The sequence below is a fragment of the Lontra canadensis genome, unplaced genomic scaffold, assembly GCF_010015895.1.
Source record: "Lontra canadensis isolate GAN:19392208 unplaced genomic scaffold, GSC_riverotter_1.0 scaffold43, whole genome shotgun sequence".
Classification (NCBI taxonomy): Eukaryota; Metazoa; Chordata; class Mammalia; order Carnivora; family Mustelidae; genus Lontra; species Lontra canadensis.
Window position 1 is genome coordinate 10267750 of NW_022631037.1, and position 16794 is coordinate 10284543.

A 16794-nucleotide genomic window follows, 5' to 3' on the forward strand; every position below is an offset into this window, starting at 1 on the left:
GCTGCGCACTCACTCCATGGAGCGGGCAGGAGAGGTCTGCACCAGGATGGCAGCGAGCCTCTGGAGAAGGGCTGTGTGGGCAGTGACCCCAGCAGGGCCAGGGGAAACCAGGCACAGGCTGGCCTCAAGCACCCATGTTGGGGCAGGCAAGGAGCCACGGCTGGGCATTTCAGAGGGAGAGATGCTCTGGGTCAGCCTTCAAGGTGCAAGGGGCCCTCGGAGGGACAGGCTGCTTGGGAATTGGAGTGTTTATGCCAAGCAAATGGAGGAGCTCTGCGGAAGGCGGGGCGGGGCGGGGGGAGGCATGTGGGAGAGAAAGAGCTGTGTAGGAAAAATCGCTGTGCTCTGGCTCCTCTTTGAGGCTGTCCTGGCCGCCCTGAGACAGACAGTGGGGCTTGGCAAAAACACACCTCAGACAGGAAGGGAGGCTGCAGAGTTCAGCCAATGCCCCAGCTCTTCCCTCTCAGGCCTCAGCCCACAGAAAGAGCCCCAGGCCAGGCCGGAGGAGGACCCTGCAGCTGGGGGGGGGGGGTGTCTAAGTGAAGGCAATAAACGTCCCCAGGGGATGCGCCTGAGCTGAGGGATGGGCGGTGGGGTCTGAAGGGCTGGGGCTGGGGCTCACCTCTGTGTGAGGCATAACTCTGCCCACACTTTCTGCCTTCTGCTCCACAGTGTCCTCGGGGAAGTTCAGGAAGGTCACAGGACTATTCTCGGTGGTTCCGTAAGCCACCTAGAGGATCGGAAAAGGGTGTTTGGAGGGAGCCCCGAGACTGCAGAGGGGAGGGCAAGCTACCCTAGGGGAATGGGAAGGAACCCGGGAGAAAGAGGAAAGCAGCCGAGTGGTGGGAAACAGGGCATCTGGGCAGAGGTCAGGGATCCGGAGACAGAGGTACAAGAGTGCTGAGCACATGAGCTCCACGAGCTGGGGCCCCAGGTCTGAATTAAAATCGAGAGCAGGGAAACCACTAGCCAGCGCCGTCTCTCTGCTTCCTGGAGCAGCCATGGGCCTGAGCCCATGGCTCCCTGGGTTACCGATGCCCCAGCCTTCTCTCCCTCAGGCCCAGGCTGTCTTTGCACCCCCTTCCTGATTGCACATCACAACATCCCCTACCCCTGCCTTCCAAACTGAAGGTCTCATAAACTTGATGAGAAAGCCAGCCTACCTGGGCCCAGCTGGGATCTGGGAAGATATAACCCACCACCCACCCGAAACTGGGGGACAATGCCTGGGCTTGGGTGGGTGATCCCCCAGCTTTGGAGAGTTTCCTGTAAGTTTACTTCCATCAAAATCAAAATGCAGCCAAATCGAGCGTTTAAAAGCCAGTGGCACCTTCCCCACCCAACACTTCTAGTGGTTGGAACGTCCTGATCAGCAGAAAACCAGAAGCCAGCCTTGGAGGAGCCTAAATACCACCAGGGAATGTTCTGAGCCAAGTATGACCCCCCGCCCCCTGGAGGCAATGGGTAAAAGGAGCTTGGGAGAGGGGCTAGCTACCCTGTATTCTAGGCTCCTGATCAGCAAAGACAACAGACCTTTGACCATCCTCCACCTCCCAGCCTCCCCCAGTTTCCTCTGTGTTAGCTGGCACACTGTGGGGGGGAGCGGTGGGAGGGCTGGCCCTGCCCCTCCCCCCTCTCAAACACAGACAACAACCCCTACCCTGCAGCAGAGAACTCAGACTCTGCCTGCCTCCCCTCCTCTTTCCACAGGAATCCGGACACGGTGGCTGGCAAGTGGACACACAGAGACCTGGTCAGCCAGGGCAGGGCTGCCCACAGGACCAGAGCCATCCAGGGCTGGTCCCTGGTAGCCAGGATCTGACCCCCCCACCCCATAGTCCTGGGGCCACTGCCCAGGTGTGGCCTCTGCCAAGTACACCTTGGCGCCACTCTGGCCGCCACCCTGAGAGACCCCTCAGGGGCAGGTCCTGACCACTGGGGGTGGGGATGAGGCGAGGGAGGTATTTTAGGGAGACAAAGGGCGGGGAGACTGGTGGGGAGGGGGAGATGGTGCGACTGTACTCCTTCAGTTGTCCCCACTGGGTGCCTGCGGTCTTCGATGTGTCTGCGAGTTCTGAGGGACGACCCCCACTCCCCGCCCCTGTTTCCACATTTCGGGTTAGCCTTCAACCGCGGAAAACCGGGATAGAGTGCAGGGGACAGAAACTCAAGCCCTGGGCTGGGGGAGAGGGGCCAGAGAGCAGCCCCTGCGGCGGGGAAGGAGCCCCCATTTCCTTCGGGTTGGCCCGCTGTCCAGCCGGAAGGGGGAGCCCGCCGCCAGCACGGCTCTCACGCTCGGCGGGCGGCGCGCAGAAGTGCCATTAAAGCGCCGCCGGCCTGCCGACCGCGGCGAGACTCGCGTCCGGCTGTCCGGCCCCGCTTCCTCCCTCCCCGGGGCCAGGGCGCAGCGCCGAGTGTGCATGGTGGGGGGGTGCCACGGGGGCGCGAACTGGAGCAAACAAGTCAGTTCGGGAACGCTTCCTCTCTCCAGTGTAAACTCGGGACTCTGGACGCACCCGCACCCGCACCCTCAGTCCCCTAAGGATGGGGAAAGGAGGTGGGGGGGGTGGGAGGGAGGCAGGATCTGAGCGCAGGGAGAAAGGGTGCTGCGACTCGGGGACGAGGCTCGGGGGTCACGGACCCGCCCCGCACGGTCGCCAGCTGGGGGCAGGGCCCCGCTCCTCCCCGTAGAGGGCGGGGGCGCATCTCCGGACGGGAGGGAGTTAAGCCCGGTGGCCTGGATGCTCCACGTAGGAGCTGGCTCCGGCTGCAGGCTGCGGTCAGGGCCACCGTATAAAGAGGGCCGGAGCCCAGAGTGCCGAGGACTTGCCGCTGCCCGCGCCCCGCCGCCGCTGCCCCCCAGGCCCCGGCCCCAGGTGTCCCAGGCCATGGCCCGACCGATGCTCTTGCTCAGCCTCGGCCTGCTGGCCGGCCTGCTGCCGGCCCTGGCTGCCTGCCCCCAGAACTGCCACTGCCACAGCGACTTGCAGCACGTCATCTGCGACAAGGTGGGGCTGCAGAAGATCCCCAAGGTGTCCGAGAAGACCAAGCTGCTCAACCTGCAGCGCAACAACTTCCCGGTGCTGGCGGCCAACTCGTTCCGGGCCATGCCAAACCTCGTGTCGCTGCACCTGCAGCACTGCCAGATCCGCGAGGTGGCGGCCGGTGCCTTCCGGGGCCTCAAGCAGCTCATCTACCTGTACCTGTCCCACAACGACATCCGCGTGCTGCGTGTGGGCGCCTTCGATGACCTGACCGAGCTCACCTACCTCTACCTGGACCACAACAAGGTGACCGAGCTGCCCCGAGGGCTGCTGTCCCCACTGGTCAACCTTTTCATCCTGCAGCTCAGTAACAACAAGATTCGGGAGCTGCGCGCCGGCGCCTTCCAGGGCGCCAAGGATCTGCGCTGGCTCTACCTGTCCGCAAACGCCCTCAGCTCGCTGCAGCCCGGCGCTCTGGACGACGTGGAGAACCTTGCCAAGTTCCACCTGGACAGCAACCAGCTGTCCAGCTACCCCTCGGCGGCTCTCAGCAAGCTACGTGTAGTGGAGGAGCTGAAGCTGTCCCACAACCCCCTGAAAAGCATTCCTGACAGTGCCTTCCAGTCTTTCGGCAGGTACCTGGAGACCCTGTGGCTGGACGACACCAACCTGGAGAAGGTGAGCCGCTGGCCGCCGAGCTCCGCCCCCGCTCCTCTTCCACCAAGGGGCCCCGTGGATCTGGGGCCACAGCTGGGCACCATCCCTTCTTCCCTAACATTGTTTCTGTCTCTCTGGCTGTCTCCAAGGCGAGCTGCTCAGCCGCCTCTGTACCTCATCCGGCCTCATCCCCACCCTAAATCCTGTCCCGCTTTCCCTGTCCCCAGTCTCAGCCCCTGCCCTCCGAGGGTTCCTACTTATAGACAGACCTGGCTCCAGCGGTGGCCCCTGGGAGGCATGTCCAGTACTCCCGAACCCCCCTGCTGTGGGTAGGAGCCCCCCTTCCTGTTGGGCCTTCCGTCCCTCCTCTGCTGTGTTTTTCTTGTCTCCAGTAATCCTACCGCCCCATAAAGGAAGGTTTGTTTATTGAGAAGCTTACCAGAGGAGCTGGGCAGATCAGGCCCACAAAGAGACCCTGTTCTTGGTGGGGGGGGGGGGGGGTGTCTGTGCGTGCTGAGGTGGGGTCGGGGGCCAGGGCGTGAGGGGAAAGCAAACAGCCCCAGGAAGAAGACCTCCTCCATGTGCCCCAGAGGCTCTGGTGAATGTCGTCCCTCTCTTCCTGCTCACACACATCCACACCCCACTGCGTCCCCAGGGCCATTTCTACTGAGGGGGGCCCAGGAAACAGGGGCTTCCCCAGGGTGCAGGAACGGCACCCAGGGACTCTGTGAAGGGGCAAAGGCGGGAGCCACAGAGCACTGTCAGCCTTTTGCCTAAGACTCCAGGTGTCTCCCTGTGGAGAAGACTGGTCGTGCCTCAGTGTCCCCCAGACCACTGACAACTCTTTGGCCACCCCAATCACCAGACCCATCTCCTGGCTACAGCCTTGTTCAGTCCTTTCTGCCTGTGATACCCAGGTGGGGCTGCCTGGGGTTGGGGCAGAATCCCTCCTTGGGACTGGAAAATCACTCTGGTACAGGGGCTTTGGCCAGGAGGCTTGGGTGGGGACCAGGGTAAGGTGTAGAAGACCGTCACGAGAGCAGTCTTGTTCCAGGGAACTGCACACCCCTCCCTGAGCCACAGACACAGGGACGAGGGCAGAACCACACCTGGATGGCTGTCAACCTTCGTCTGGGTGGATGGAGCCCACCCATCTTCAGCCCCGGCGCCTCCAGAGATAAAGTCAGGGTTCCCCGTGGCCCACCAGTGCCAGAGTGGGCTTTTAGTGGGAAGCAGAGCAGGACAGCAGGGACCGATCTGGGGCAGGGGAGGCCAGGCAGGACTGTGATGCCTCGGCCAAGATGTGGGCCCCAATAGAATGTTTCCTCTGGAGCCATCCAGCCGGGCCAAAGGCCCCACCAAGGAGAATCCACAAATAGCCTCTGGCAAACAGTGGGGGAGGGAGCAGTGAGGACAGAGTTGGGGGAAGTCCCAGGACCCTGGGGCTGCGGGGAGCCTGGGCTCATTGCCCATCCCACCAAACACTGACCAGCTTCACCAGTTGCCAACTTGGGCCGCTGGAGCCAAACTCTGGCTGCCTCCCCCGTCCCAGTGTTTGTGCAGGGAGCGTGGTGCCAGGGGAATAGGAGTTGGGTGTGGTCCTGCGGCTACTGTTTACTCGCTAGTGTGACCCTGGGCAAGAGACTCCCTGCCCAGTACCCCATCTGCATTTTGGAAACACCAGCACCTATGTCAATAGGGGGTTGGACGGATTAGATCATCGGAGAGAACCTAGACGTGCTAAAACTCCTCGCCGAGCCACTGGTTCTGTCCAGGGAAGGACCCTGTCCTCTGGGACCATAGTGCTGGGAGAGGCTGGACCCTGGCTGGGGTGGGGTGCTCACTCCTGTCCACCTCACTCCCCAGTTCTCCGACGGTGCCTTCCTGGGTGTGACCACCTTGAAACACGTCCACCTGGAGAACAACCGCTTGAACCAGCTGCCTTCCAACTTCCCCTTCGACAGCCTAGAGACCCTCACCCTTACCAACAACCCCTGGAAGTGTACCTGCCAGCTCCAGGGTCTTCGGAGGTGAGAACAACACCCTTCCTCACGGCCCCAGCCCCGGAACCCACTCTCAGGGGACAGAGCGGAGATACCCTGGCCCCGCACGGAAACATCTGGGTCATATGTGCTAGTTCTGCTACCTAGTAGGTGTGGGAGCCTAGGAGTTTGTCACATTGAAGATGATGGTTCCAGGCCACCCTATAGATAAGTCCGTCCTGGCCCCCGGCTTGCCGTCCCCTCCCCCCGCACTCCCATATCTCTCCCCCAAGTCCAGCGACTCTCTGTCTCTCTAGGTGGCTGGAAGCCAAGACTTCCCGCCCTGATGCCACTTGTGCCTCGCCCGCCAAGTTCAAAGGCCAGCATATCCGTGACACGGACGCTTTCCGCGGCTGCAAGTTCCCCACTAAGAGGTCCAAGAAAGCTGGCCGCCATTAAACAGGTGGGGGACAGGTGGGCAGGTTCCCCGTTCCCTTCTCAGAGATTCCAGCAAGGGAGGAGGGTGTCCCCACAAAGGGGCTTGCAGACCCCCCATTTGTGTAGAGAGAGGAGGGGAGGGCTGGGCTCCCCTCTAAGGGGGAAAATGACACTGCCCGGGATTCCCACCATCCTGTGCAAGCCTCCTCTGGGTTGTTGGGCTCCTGACACCAAACTCTGCCTCACTACAGGTCCTGACCCAGCCGGTCCTGGTGACCGGCCTCTGCCTTCAGCTGGAGAAACTACTGACCTTCCCACCTCTGACCCCCACCTTCTCCCCACAGCCTCTGCTGGCACACAGAGCTGTCCACATCTAGACACGTCCTGGCAGGGGGACTCGGGCGCTCCAGCACGAACCCAGGTCCACCTGACAGTGAGAGCTCCAGCACGCCTGGCCCCACATCACGGCTCCTCTCAGAGAAGCTGTTGCCAAGACCCCAAGTCCTTCAGAACCAAAACAGGGTGGCCATCAGGATGGCCGGCCTTCCAGAATCTTCCTTCCCTCTGCTCCCCTTTCCATTTGGAAACAAACATCAGATCCTTGCCCCACCCCTCGTTCCCGAAAGAGTCTATAAGCCCATACCCCAACTCCGCCAGCCACCCGGCCCCCCCACTTGCCAGGACACTCTAGCAGGACACTGGTGCTTTGCCGCATACCCTCCCATGCTGCACTTCTTTCCCAGATTTTCATAAATATAAATTTATGTATATGTAATATTTACTCCCCTGTCACCTATTTTTTTAAAAAGATTTTATTTATTTATTTTTGCGAGAGAGAGCGAGCGAGTGTGCATGAGCTGGGGGGCGGGGGGCAGAGGGAGAAGCAGGCTACCCGCTGAGCAGGGAGCCCAATGCAGGACTCCATCCCAGGACTCTGGGATCATGACCTGAGCGGAAGCAGACTCTTAACCGATGGAGCCACCCAGGTGGCCCCCTGTCACCTATTTCTGTGATTCACCAGCTACTGGAGGTCAGACTTTCTCACACCTGCTTTCTGGAATGAGGACCAGCTGAGAGGGTCTTCCTTGGAGATCTGGCCTGAACCCATCCCCACACCCACCAGTCTGCTCTCACCCCAGCCCAGCCTGCACCCTGCCCATAGCCGCAGCCCAGCCTCCTTCCACTCACCACCATTTCCTTCATGTTCAGCTTGTGAATCATGGCTCGGATCAGCTCTGGGGGTGCAGAGGCCCCACCAACCACACCTGAATCAGAAAGAGGACTGACACAGCTCCCTGCTTCTCCAGGCCCAGTGGACCCACTTCCCCTATAGCTCCTTCTAGAGAAGAACATTCCCCTCTCACCCTTGACCCTGGACTTACTCCTACAGCTGGCAGCTGGCCTTGGGCTGGTGTCCAGGGATGCTAAGTATTTTCCTCCCACCCACCCACTTTTCTACAGTAATCTTGTTGCCCCTAAACAAAAGACTGGGCATATATCTAGCTCACCAGACCAATCCTGGCCTGGCCACCCTTGGCCCTATCCCACCTCCACGCATGGACGAGATGTCATAACTGGAGAAGTCTGGCTGGTTCAGAATGTCCACGAACATTGTGGGGGTGCCATACAGGAAGGAGCCTCTGTGTAAGGTGGGGGGGGGGGTCTCAAAATCAGGCTGGGAAGGGGAAGGGAACTCCCTCTTCTCACCCATCCCACCCTGAACCTGCAGTAAGGGCCAAGGCTGCATAAGTGGGAAACAAGGAAAAGCTCTCAGAGGCAGGAACTGGTCCTCCCCTGGGAGTCCCCTGTTACCCCTGGTCTCCATTTCTCTGGGCTGAAGGGAGGAGACATCTCCAGAAGGGATCAGGGCCCAGGAGTCAGGAATAGGAGGGTCTCATCAGCCCCTGAGAAGGGGGGGGCTGCCCACTGATGCCCACCTCTCTTTGTTGATGGCCTCCAGCGCCTTCTTGCCATCAAAGGTCGGAGAGGATAGGATGAGGGTGGTGCCATACATCAAGCTCACCATTGTGCCCCCCCACAGACCCCAGACAGTGGTACAAGGGGCTGGGCAAGACCATCCGTGTCTCCTCAGGTGTCTGGAGATGGAGGCGGGAAGCCGGTTCTATCCTGGAGCCCAAAGGCCCAGGAACCAGTTTATCTAGCCAGCAGGGGGAGCCCCACAAGTACCTCCCGCTCCACAAGTACCTCCCGCCCCACAAACGCCCCCCACCCCCTGGCAGGCCTGGGCTAGGCCCCTTACCTTCAGGTGCAACTTAAGCCGTTCCCCTATCAGGTTGGAGTTGTTGACAATGTTGTAGTGGGAGAGGGTGGCCCCCTTGGGTCTGCCTGTTGTCCCCTGTTAAGACAAGCAGGTGATGCCTGGCCTCCCGCTCCCTATCTCCTTCCCCACTCTGGGCCCCGGGTGGGAGAGCCCGTCAGGAGACGGGGACTATTGCCCCAGATCCATTCATTCATTGACCATGCATTCACAAAGGCTCAGCACGCGCCCGCTCAGTGCCAGGTGTTGGGACGCAGAGATGGGGAGAGTAAGCCACTCACAGAGCAGCTCAGAGGACTCTGTGGCCCACCAGCAGATTCCCACCCCAGGCCTCAGTTTCCTCATCAGCTACATGGGGGGGCGGATCTATCAGCTCTGGCCTGTGGTGGCCCAGTGCGTCTGGCCCTGTGCTGACAACGAGAAGATGAGGGGAGGGGAGCATGTGACAAGGACACCAGTGGCCGACGCTTTTCCAGGGCAGAGAGGACAGCTAGGGCTGGCCCCAGGAGAGCATCTGCCCTCTGGACCTCCACGGCCATCTCTTCTATCTTGGGCAAGTGTCGGCCGGGGTAGATAGGGGGGAGCATGCCAGCCGGGGTGCGGGGCCTGGAGGCCTCTGCCCTACCGAGGTGAACTGGATGTTGATGGGGTCATGGCAAGACAGGAACTGCTGGCTGTACTGGAGCCGGTCCCGATGCCGGTCTTCGCCTCCGGCCGCCACCACCTCCTTCAGGAGCAGGGTCCCTGGCAGAGGGTCATCCACCGAGATGACCGTGGTCAGGTCTGGGAGCCTGTGAGTAGGGAGGGTGGTGAGAGTCAGAGCCTGGACAGACACGAACCTCATCCCCAGGGGTGCAGGGGCTGGGGGGCCACACCATGTGCCCTTCCCAATGTGGGACACCCTTACCTCTGACTGTTCAAGGCCCCTGGCTTGGCCTTCTCCAACTCTGGACAGATCTGCTTCAAGATTTGATAGTATTGCTGGCTCTTGAATTGCTTGGGGAAAGCGAGGGCTTTGCAGCCTACCTGTGGGGATGGGGCCGTGTCCCCCAGCACAGTCAGCGGGGAGCTCCAGGCAGGGGCTCTGAGTAGTTCTAGCCATTACTCTATCTCTTTCTCACACACACACCGCCTCACCCATCCACCACCACCCTGACACACACATGTGCCCCCTTCAACACACACACCAGCCTCGCATCTAACCAACCACCCTCTCCTCCCACCCTCTAAGGAAAGATAGACTCTGGGGGTCCCCCACCTGTGCAGGCCCTCCCTGACCCCCCACCCCATCTGGCAGGACTGGCCAGGCCCCTCCCCAAGGAGAGGGTCCTACCTTCTTGAGGGCATACTCTAGTTCCATAGCCTGATAGGCTGGGTTAACCGACACCTGGTGGAGACAGTGAGGGGATGTCAGTCAGTATCTTTACTCAACCCTGCCCCTCTCCCTGCCCCTCCATTCTTAGGAGGCACAGAAACATCATGAAGTCAGAGGCAGTGCTCTACACTTCCAGGGCCTCCTTGGTAGGCTTCAGAAGAAAGCCCTACCTTCTGGTGGTTTGAGGGCCGAGGAGCCGGGGAGTCCCCCTGAATTATGCACCCCTACACATTCAGCTGTGTTGGTCAGGGCCCTGCTCACCAGAATGATGCCCGCCTGGGCAGTGGCCAGCTGCAGGAGCACCCATGCATAGGAGTTGGGTCCCCACATGCCCAGCCTGTCGCCCTTGCAGAGACCAAGACTCAGGAGCCCAGAAGCGGCTTTTTCCACCTGGTGTAAACAGAGCACAAGAGGTGAGAGGCGGGTGAGCGGGAAGGGGCCTGTGACTCCCACCTCTGCCCTTGGCCCAGGGATTGCCGTCAGATCCCACTGAGAATGAGGGATGGGCAGATTCCCAGGCCTCCGTGGGCCTGGAGCTACGCAGAGTTCACAAGTATCCCAGGAGGGAGCGGTACAGGGGACATCAGGGGCAGGTGGCCTCTTCTGCCTCAGCGCTGCCCCGTTCTCCTGCTATGCCCCAACCCCCGCCCCGTCCTTAGGCAGCCCCAGCCACACACCTCCCACCCCCACAGCCTGCCGCTGTCCCTGCAGTTCCACCTCCCCCAGTACCTGCCCACCTTTGGGGTCAGACCAGGACCCACCTCCTCCTTGAGCTGGGCAAAGGTCAACCTGATGTTTTCCTGGGACACGACCAAGGCCTCTCTGTCAGGGACCCTCTGTGCTGTGGCTTCCAGGCACTGCCCCACAGTCTTGTGGAGAAGACTATTGTTTGTGAAGCCCTGGACGTAGCTGAAGCCTCCAATGGGCAGGGGGACGGTGGCATCCGCCTCTCTGGAACTGTGGGGAGACAGGGTTGTGGGGAGATGAGCTCCATGATGCCAGGCAGGGACATGGGAGGGGCTGCTAGAGAACCCCCCCACCGGACCCCCGGCCCAAGAGAAAGGCTTGGTTATTCTATAACTCTCAAACTGTACTCAAAAACAAAAACAACTCAACTATTAATTATTTTAAAAAACAAAAGCAGAAAAGGCCCCAGAAGTAAAAGTATCACATGGTGGGCTTGGGCCTCCCTGTGCTCACCGGCCCCTCTGGGTGACAGGGGCCGGGCTCCTGCTGAGGCCTTGGCTGGTGGGCATCGAGGAGCACAACAGGCCTCAGACCCTGTTCCCATCAGAGAAGGTGTGGTGTGGGGCCTGCGGGACAGCGGTGACCATTCCAGCTGCTGTGCCAGAAAGACCATGTGTATCTTCTGTTGATTGACTGCCTGGATCTTGTGGGGGAGAATTTCTGAGAAGAACCAGATATGCAGGGCAGAGGGGAGCAAAATGGGGTTTCCCCCTAAATGGGAGAGGAGCCTGCTGCCCTCTTCCAGGAGGCGGGCCACAAGGCAAGCTGGTGGGGAGGCTGCTCGGCCTGGCTGCCACTTTGGACCAGGAAGATGAGGAGGAGTTCCGCAGTGGGAACACCCCTGGTAGCTTGGTGGGGAGTAGGTGACCACCAGGCTGGGATCAGAGATGGGGCGGCAGGGAGTGTCTGGGGTCTCATCCCAGGTATGTTGCTGGCGGGATGGGCACCTGCCAGACACCTTCGGTGTCCCATGTCACCTCCATGGAGCATCTGTGGTTTCTGCCACTGGGACAATTCCTTGGGATTCTGTCTTTTGGGGGGGCTTCAGTTCTCCCCTTCTGCAGCTGAACAGATCTGGGAGGTGTCTGTACCTTCTCAGAGGTCCTAGTGGGTAAAGCCCTTGTCGCCTTGGCTGTGACTTCCATAACACGCTCTATGCCTGCTTCTCTTTTGGTCTCTTTCCCCTCACTTCTGCCTCCCAGCACTACAAACCACCTACAGTCCTCATTCTCTGGGGGAATCCAAGTAAAGATACAGGGATTCTCTTCTCTAGGCCTCAGCTTCCCCACCTATGACTAGTTTAAGGACTGGATCTGCTGGTTATTCTCGGGTGAAAGGGGATATTATCTTTTCTTTTTTTTTTTTTTAAGATTTTATTTATTTATTTGACAGACAGAGATCACAAGTAGGCAGAGAGAGAGGAGGAAGCAGGCTCCCTGCTGAGCAGGGAGCCTGATTCGGGGCTCGATTCCAGGACCCTGAGATCATGACCTGAGCTGAAGGCAGAGGCTTTAACCCACTGAGATACCTAGGTGCCCCGAAAGGGGATATTATCTAAATGACCTAATTAATCTTTTCTTCCTTCAAATGTTTTTTTAATCTTTTTTTTTTTTTTTTTTTTTGGTGGTCAGAGAGAGAGCATGAGCACAGGCAGGGGGAGCAGCAGACAGAGGGAGAAGCAGGCTTCCTGCTCAGCAAGGAGCCTGATGCTGAGCTCAATCCCAGAACCCTGGGATCATGACCTGAGCTGAAGGCGGACATGTAACTGACTGAGGCATTCAGGCATCCTTCTGTTTTGTTTTGTTTTTTAAAAGATTTTATTTATTTATTTGACACACAGAGAGAGTACATGCAGAGGGAATAGCAGGCAGAGGCAGAAGGAGAAGGCTCCCCACTGAGCAGGGAGCCCAACGAGGGACTCGATCCCAGGGCCCTGGGATCATGACCTGAGCTGAAGGCAGACATTTAACTGACTGAAATACCCAGATGTCCCTCTTTCTTTTTTTTTTTTTTTTAAGTAGGCTCCATGCCTAGGATGGAGCCCAGTGTGGTGCTTGAACTCATGACCCCGAGGTCAAGACCAGAGCTGAGATCAAGAGTTGCATACTTAACTGACTGAGCCACCCAGCTGCCCCCACCAGGTTAAAAGGGTTATGTTGAGTCACCTAAGGCCACGTGGTTCCTGCAGATGAGCTGGGGCAGAAAACAGCCCAGACAGCAGGACTCTGCGGTCCTGCAAGGCCCACACCCATCACCCACAGGCTGATAACCTAATGAGTTGTTGAGCAGATTCCCAATGGTCGCTCAGTGGTCACCTCAAAAGAGACTGCGTACCCCAAATCCCTACCTCACACACATGTAGTCGAGGGCGTGCATGTTTGCCCACTGGGAAAAAGCATGCTCTTTTTCTTGGGGTTTGCCAAAGCGATGGTTGTAAGAACAAGCACGTGGAGAGAACCTGGCTTAGGGACAAACTGAACACAGGGTTAAGCAAGGAGAGAGACATAGAGACAGAGACAGGAAGACACAGCCACAGACTTCATCGTGAGGCTTTGAATCCCCAGGCCTAGCTGCATGGGATGTCTACCTTCCTCTGGACTTTTCACTGCCAAAAGACAATACACTCCCTCTTTAAATTTAAGCCAGTTTTGGGGGAAAAGAAAAGCCAAATTCCATTTGTAACAACGAGGATGAAGCTGGAGGACATGATGTTAAGTTACACAGAGACAAACATCGCATGATTTCGCTTATACGTGCAGTCTAAGACATGAGCAAAAAAGATAAATTTGCTTTGATTTGCTTACAATTGGCACATCCTAATATACCCGCATTTTTCACATTCAGTTATAACCGGGGCCCTCGAAGTCCTGGCAGTCGGTCTCGCCTAGCCCAGCATCGGGATCAGGAGGCGGCCAAGGGCTGATCTCAGCCACCTGAATGGCTTTGCTGTCAACAGGGCCTGACAACAGGCTTTCTCTTATTCTCACAGTGACCAGGCGTCCTCTTTAGTTCGGAACTTGGGTTTCTACTCATTCACCATGGATTTCAGACCAGACGGTAGCCTCCTGGAAATTCTAGCTGGTAAGTCAACAGGTTGATTTATGTACAACCTCTCCCCGCCCCTCTAATCCCTGCTAAACAAAACAAAACAAAAAAACAGAAAAGAAGCTCATTTCAGTTGTCACGTGTGTTACATTCTTTATCTTCATGGCAGCTCTGATAGGTGCTGTGACAGAGGCCCCCAGTAGGCCCTTGTCCTTAATAAAGCACCCTTGGGGTGTTCAACTGGCCATGGCCATGCGGACCCCAGACTGCATTCCCAAGCTTCCCTCACAGGTGGTCTGCCCAGGGAGATCTACAGAGAGGTACATGTGCAACTTTCGGGAAGGGGCATCTTTTCTTTGTCCTTCACTGGCTGAAATATCATCTGTGACAGGAAGAGAATGGCAGCCATCTTGAGCCACCTGGTGAGCTTGGACACCACAGAGCTGATGTCGACAGCAAGGCGTACCGTGCTGCCATGGGCTGGCTATCTCCCAGAAAAAAAACTCCCATCTCCTTGAAGCCACAGTGAGAGTGGGTTTCTCTGACATATTCTAGGCAAATCCTAAGAAGGGCAGGTGAAAGCATGAACTCCCATTCTCCAGGTAAAGAGAGTGGAGTGCAAAGAGGCCAAGTGGTCTGCTTGGGCTGGTAGTAGCTGGTTCTGCAGCCGAGGACCAACCGTCAGCCCCACACAATTCGGGGAGAAAGAAGTGCGTGGGCAATTCTGTTCTCTAGGCTTTGGACGTATCCCCCAGATTGTCGAATCTCCATTTTATATTTTCCACAACTGTTTATTAATTGACGTCAAGAAACAGGGACTGGAGCAGGGCAGGACTGAAGCAGACACAGGTGGCTTGTCCAAAGGACTTAAGAAAGTAGGATGAATGCACTTTGCTCATAGATGTGAGAACCACCCATTGTTTTGAAACCCCAAGCGCAAACAGAGTGGATTCTACTTCCCTCCTTCCTCAAACATGCCCCAAAAGCCTTGGGCAAAAGGAGGGAACAACTGCTTTTTCCATTCTTAAACAAAGTGGCAGACATTCCACCTAACTCTGAAAAAGACGGTAGAGATTAGCTTAGGGGACAAGTGGTTTTCATTTGTTATTATTATTATCATTATTTCAATTTGGCTGGGAAGCTTATGGAGTTGGAAGAGAGCCAGCAGTTCCTATGGTTCCCAACTCAAAGAACTAAAGTCCAAGAGTCCTCCCCTCTTCTGTAGCTACCCACGGTTAAGCAGAGGAGCCTCTTCTGACATGAGGTCAGACGGTCAGACAGTTAGACGGTCAGCAGTAGTTTCACTTTATGTCACATGTTGACGTCCTCCACTCACTTCATCTCATCACGTAGGCATTTTATCGTCTCATGTCATCACAGAAGGGTGAGTATAGGAGAGTAAGATATTTTGAGAGAGAGAGAAAGACCACATTCACCTAATTTTTATTATAGTATATTGGGTTTTTTTTTAAAGATTTTATTTATTTATTTGAGAGAGAGGCAGTGAGAGAGAGCATGAGCAAGGAGAAGGTCAGAGAGAGAAGCAGACTCCCTGCGGAGCTGGGAGCCCGATGCGGGACTCGATCCCGGGACTCCGGGATCATGACCTGAGCCGAAGGCAGTCGTCCAACCAACTGAGCCACCCAGGCGTCCCTATTATAGTATATTGTTATAATTATTCTGTTATTGTTAATTTCTGATGTGCCCAAATTATAGATTAAACTTCATCATCAGTATGTGGATAGGAAAAAGCTTCGTACATACAGGCTTCGGTACTAGCTATGGTTTTAGGCATCCACCAGGGCTCCTGGAACGTATCCCCCATGGATAAGGAGAGACTACTCTTAATGTTTAGCAAAGCTTTCAGCTACTTGGGTTGGGTATTGTAGAACATATAAATACGCGGGAGCCAGGAACTGGAGATGAAACGCCACCTAAAGTTCCCCTCAGAGAGTTGGCACTTGAGAATTCAGGGGTACATCGGCTGCCAGGAAACAAGGGTTTGGGTTTTTTTGTTTGTTTTTTAAGAATTCTCTGATGTTTTATTGTTAGCAACTAAATGTTAGCAACTAAAATGTTCACAGTTCTATCCCCAGTGACTCACAGTGCCTGGAATGTAAGAGGTACTCAGTGGAATCACCAAATGCGTGAATTATAAATAATGCACATAATGACCCATTAACAAATGAGTGAAACACTGAATGGACATTTTTCCAAAGAAGATATAAGGTCCACAAGCACATGAAATACAAACAAAAGGAATGGGGAGCTACCAGATTACACACACTTGGAAGGCTAGAATAAAAACAAAAACAAAAACCCAAAATCAAAAACAAAATAACAAGTGCTAGTGAGCATGTACAGAAACTAAACCCCTGGGTATCACCAGGGGGAATGTAAAATGGCACAGCCAATGTGGAAACCAGTTTGATGTTTCTCCAAAAAGTTAAACATAGAGTTTATGACCCAGCAATTCTGCTCCTAGGTGTTGAGCCCCCCAAAATTGAAAACAGGTGCTCAAATGCAGACTTGTGCATAAATGTTCACAGCAATTCTATTCACAAAACAGCCAAAGGTGAAAACAACCTAGTGGTTCCAGCAATGGATGAATGGATAAACAAAATAGGGACGATCCATTCAGTGGAATATTATTTGGCCCTGAAAGGGAAATGAAGGCGTAATACCCACTACGACATGGATAAACCCTGAAGATATTACAAGCAAAAGAAGCCAGACACAGAAAGCCACATATGGTAAAATTGCATGCATATGAAATGTTGAGATAGGCAAATCTATAGAGACAGAAAGTAGATTACGTGATTGCTTAGGGCTGAGGGGAAGGGAGGATACAGAGGTGATAGCTAACAGTATGGGGTTTCTCTTTGAGGTGAGGAAAATGTTCTAAAACTGACTGTGGTGATTCTTGCACATACCCGTGATTGCACTAAAAACTACTGAATTGGACACTTTAAAAAAACAATGTGAATAATTCCACTCTGAAGCATATACCCAACAGAATTCAGACATGTGTTCACCAAAAGACGGGTACGAGGATTTTTGTGTTATCTCCAATATGGAAACCACCCATCCCATCCACAGTAGGACCAGGGTTATACAATAGTGACAGCAAATGAACCATGACTATACCCAACAACATGAAAGAAACTCATCAAAAAAAAAGTTAAAGGAACCTGATAGAAAAAGGTATATACCGTAGGATTCCATTTCTACATACAAAACAGTCAAAAGTAATCTGCGGTGATGGAGATCAGGAGAGTGGCCATCTGG

At 55.8% G+C, this 16794-nt stretch overlaps 2 protein-coding genes across 2 annotated transcripts in view; one reads left to right on the top strand and one right to left on the bottom strand.

Moving 5' to 3' along the window:
* ACSF2 (acyl-CoA synthetase family member 2) overlaps positions 1-16794 on the bottom strand; it is a 44093-nt gene that overhangs the window by 2297 nt on the left and 25002 nt on the right. The window contains 11 exon segments of the mRNA XM_032871805.1: positions 623-730; positions 7250-7326; positions 7610-7701; positions 7999-8096; positions 8098-8157; positions 8322-8417; positions 8965-9130; positions 9247-9365; positions 9673-9726; positions 9976-10104; positions 10476-10671. Of these exon segments, the coding sequence (XP_032727696.1) occupies positions 623-730; positions 7250-7326; positions 7610-7701; positions 7999-8096; positions 8098-8157; positions 8322-8417; positions 8965-9130; positions 9247-9365; positions 9673-9726; positions 9976-10104; positions 10476-10671 (1195 nt within the window).
* On the top strand, positions 2530-6839 carry CHAD (chondroadherin). Its single transcript, XM_032872114.1, is given in 5 exon segments — positions 2530-2641; positions 2644-3662; positions 5508-5671; positions 5941-6086; positions 6313-6839. Coding segments are annotated over 4 exon segments (1422 nt in total). The 5' UTR covers positions 2530-2544; the 3' UTR covers positions 6083-6086; positions 6313-6839.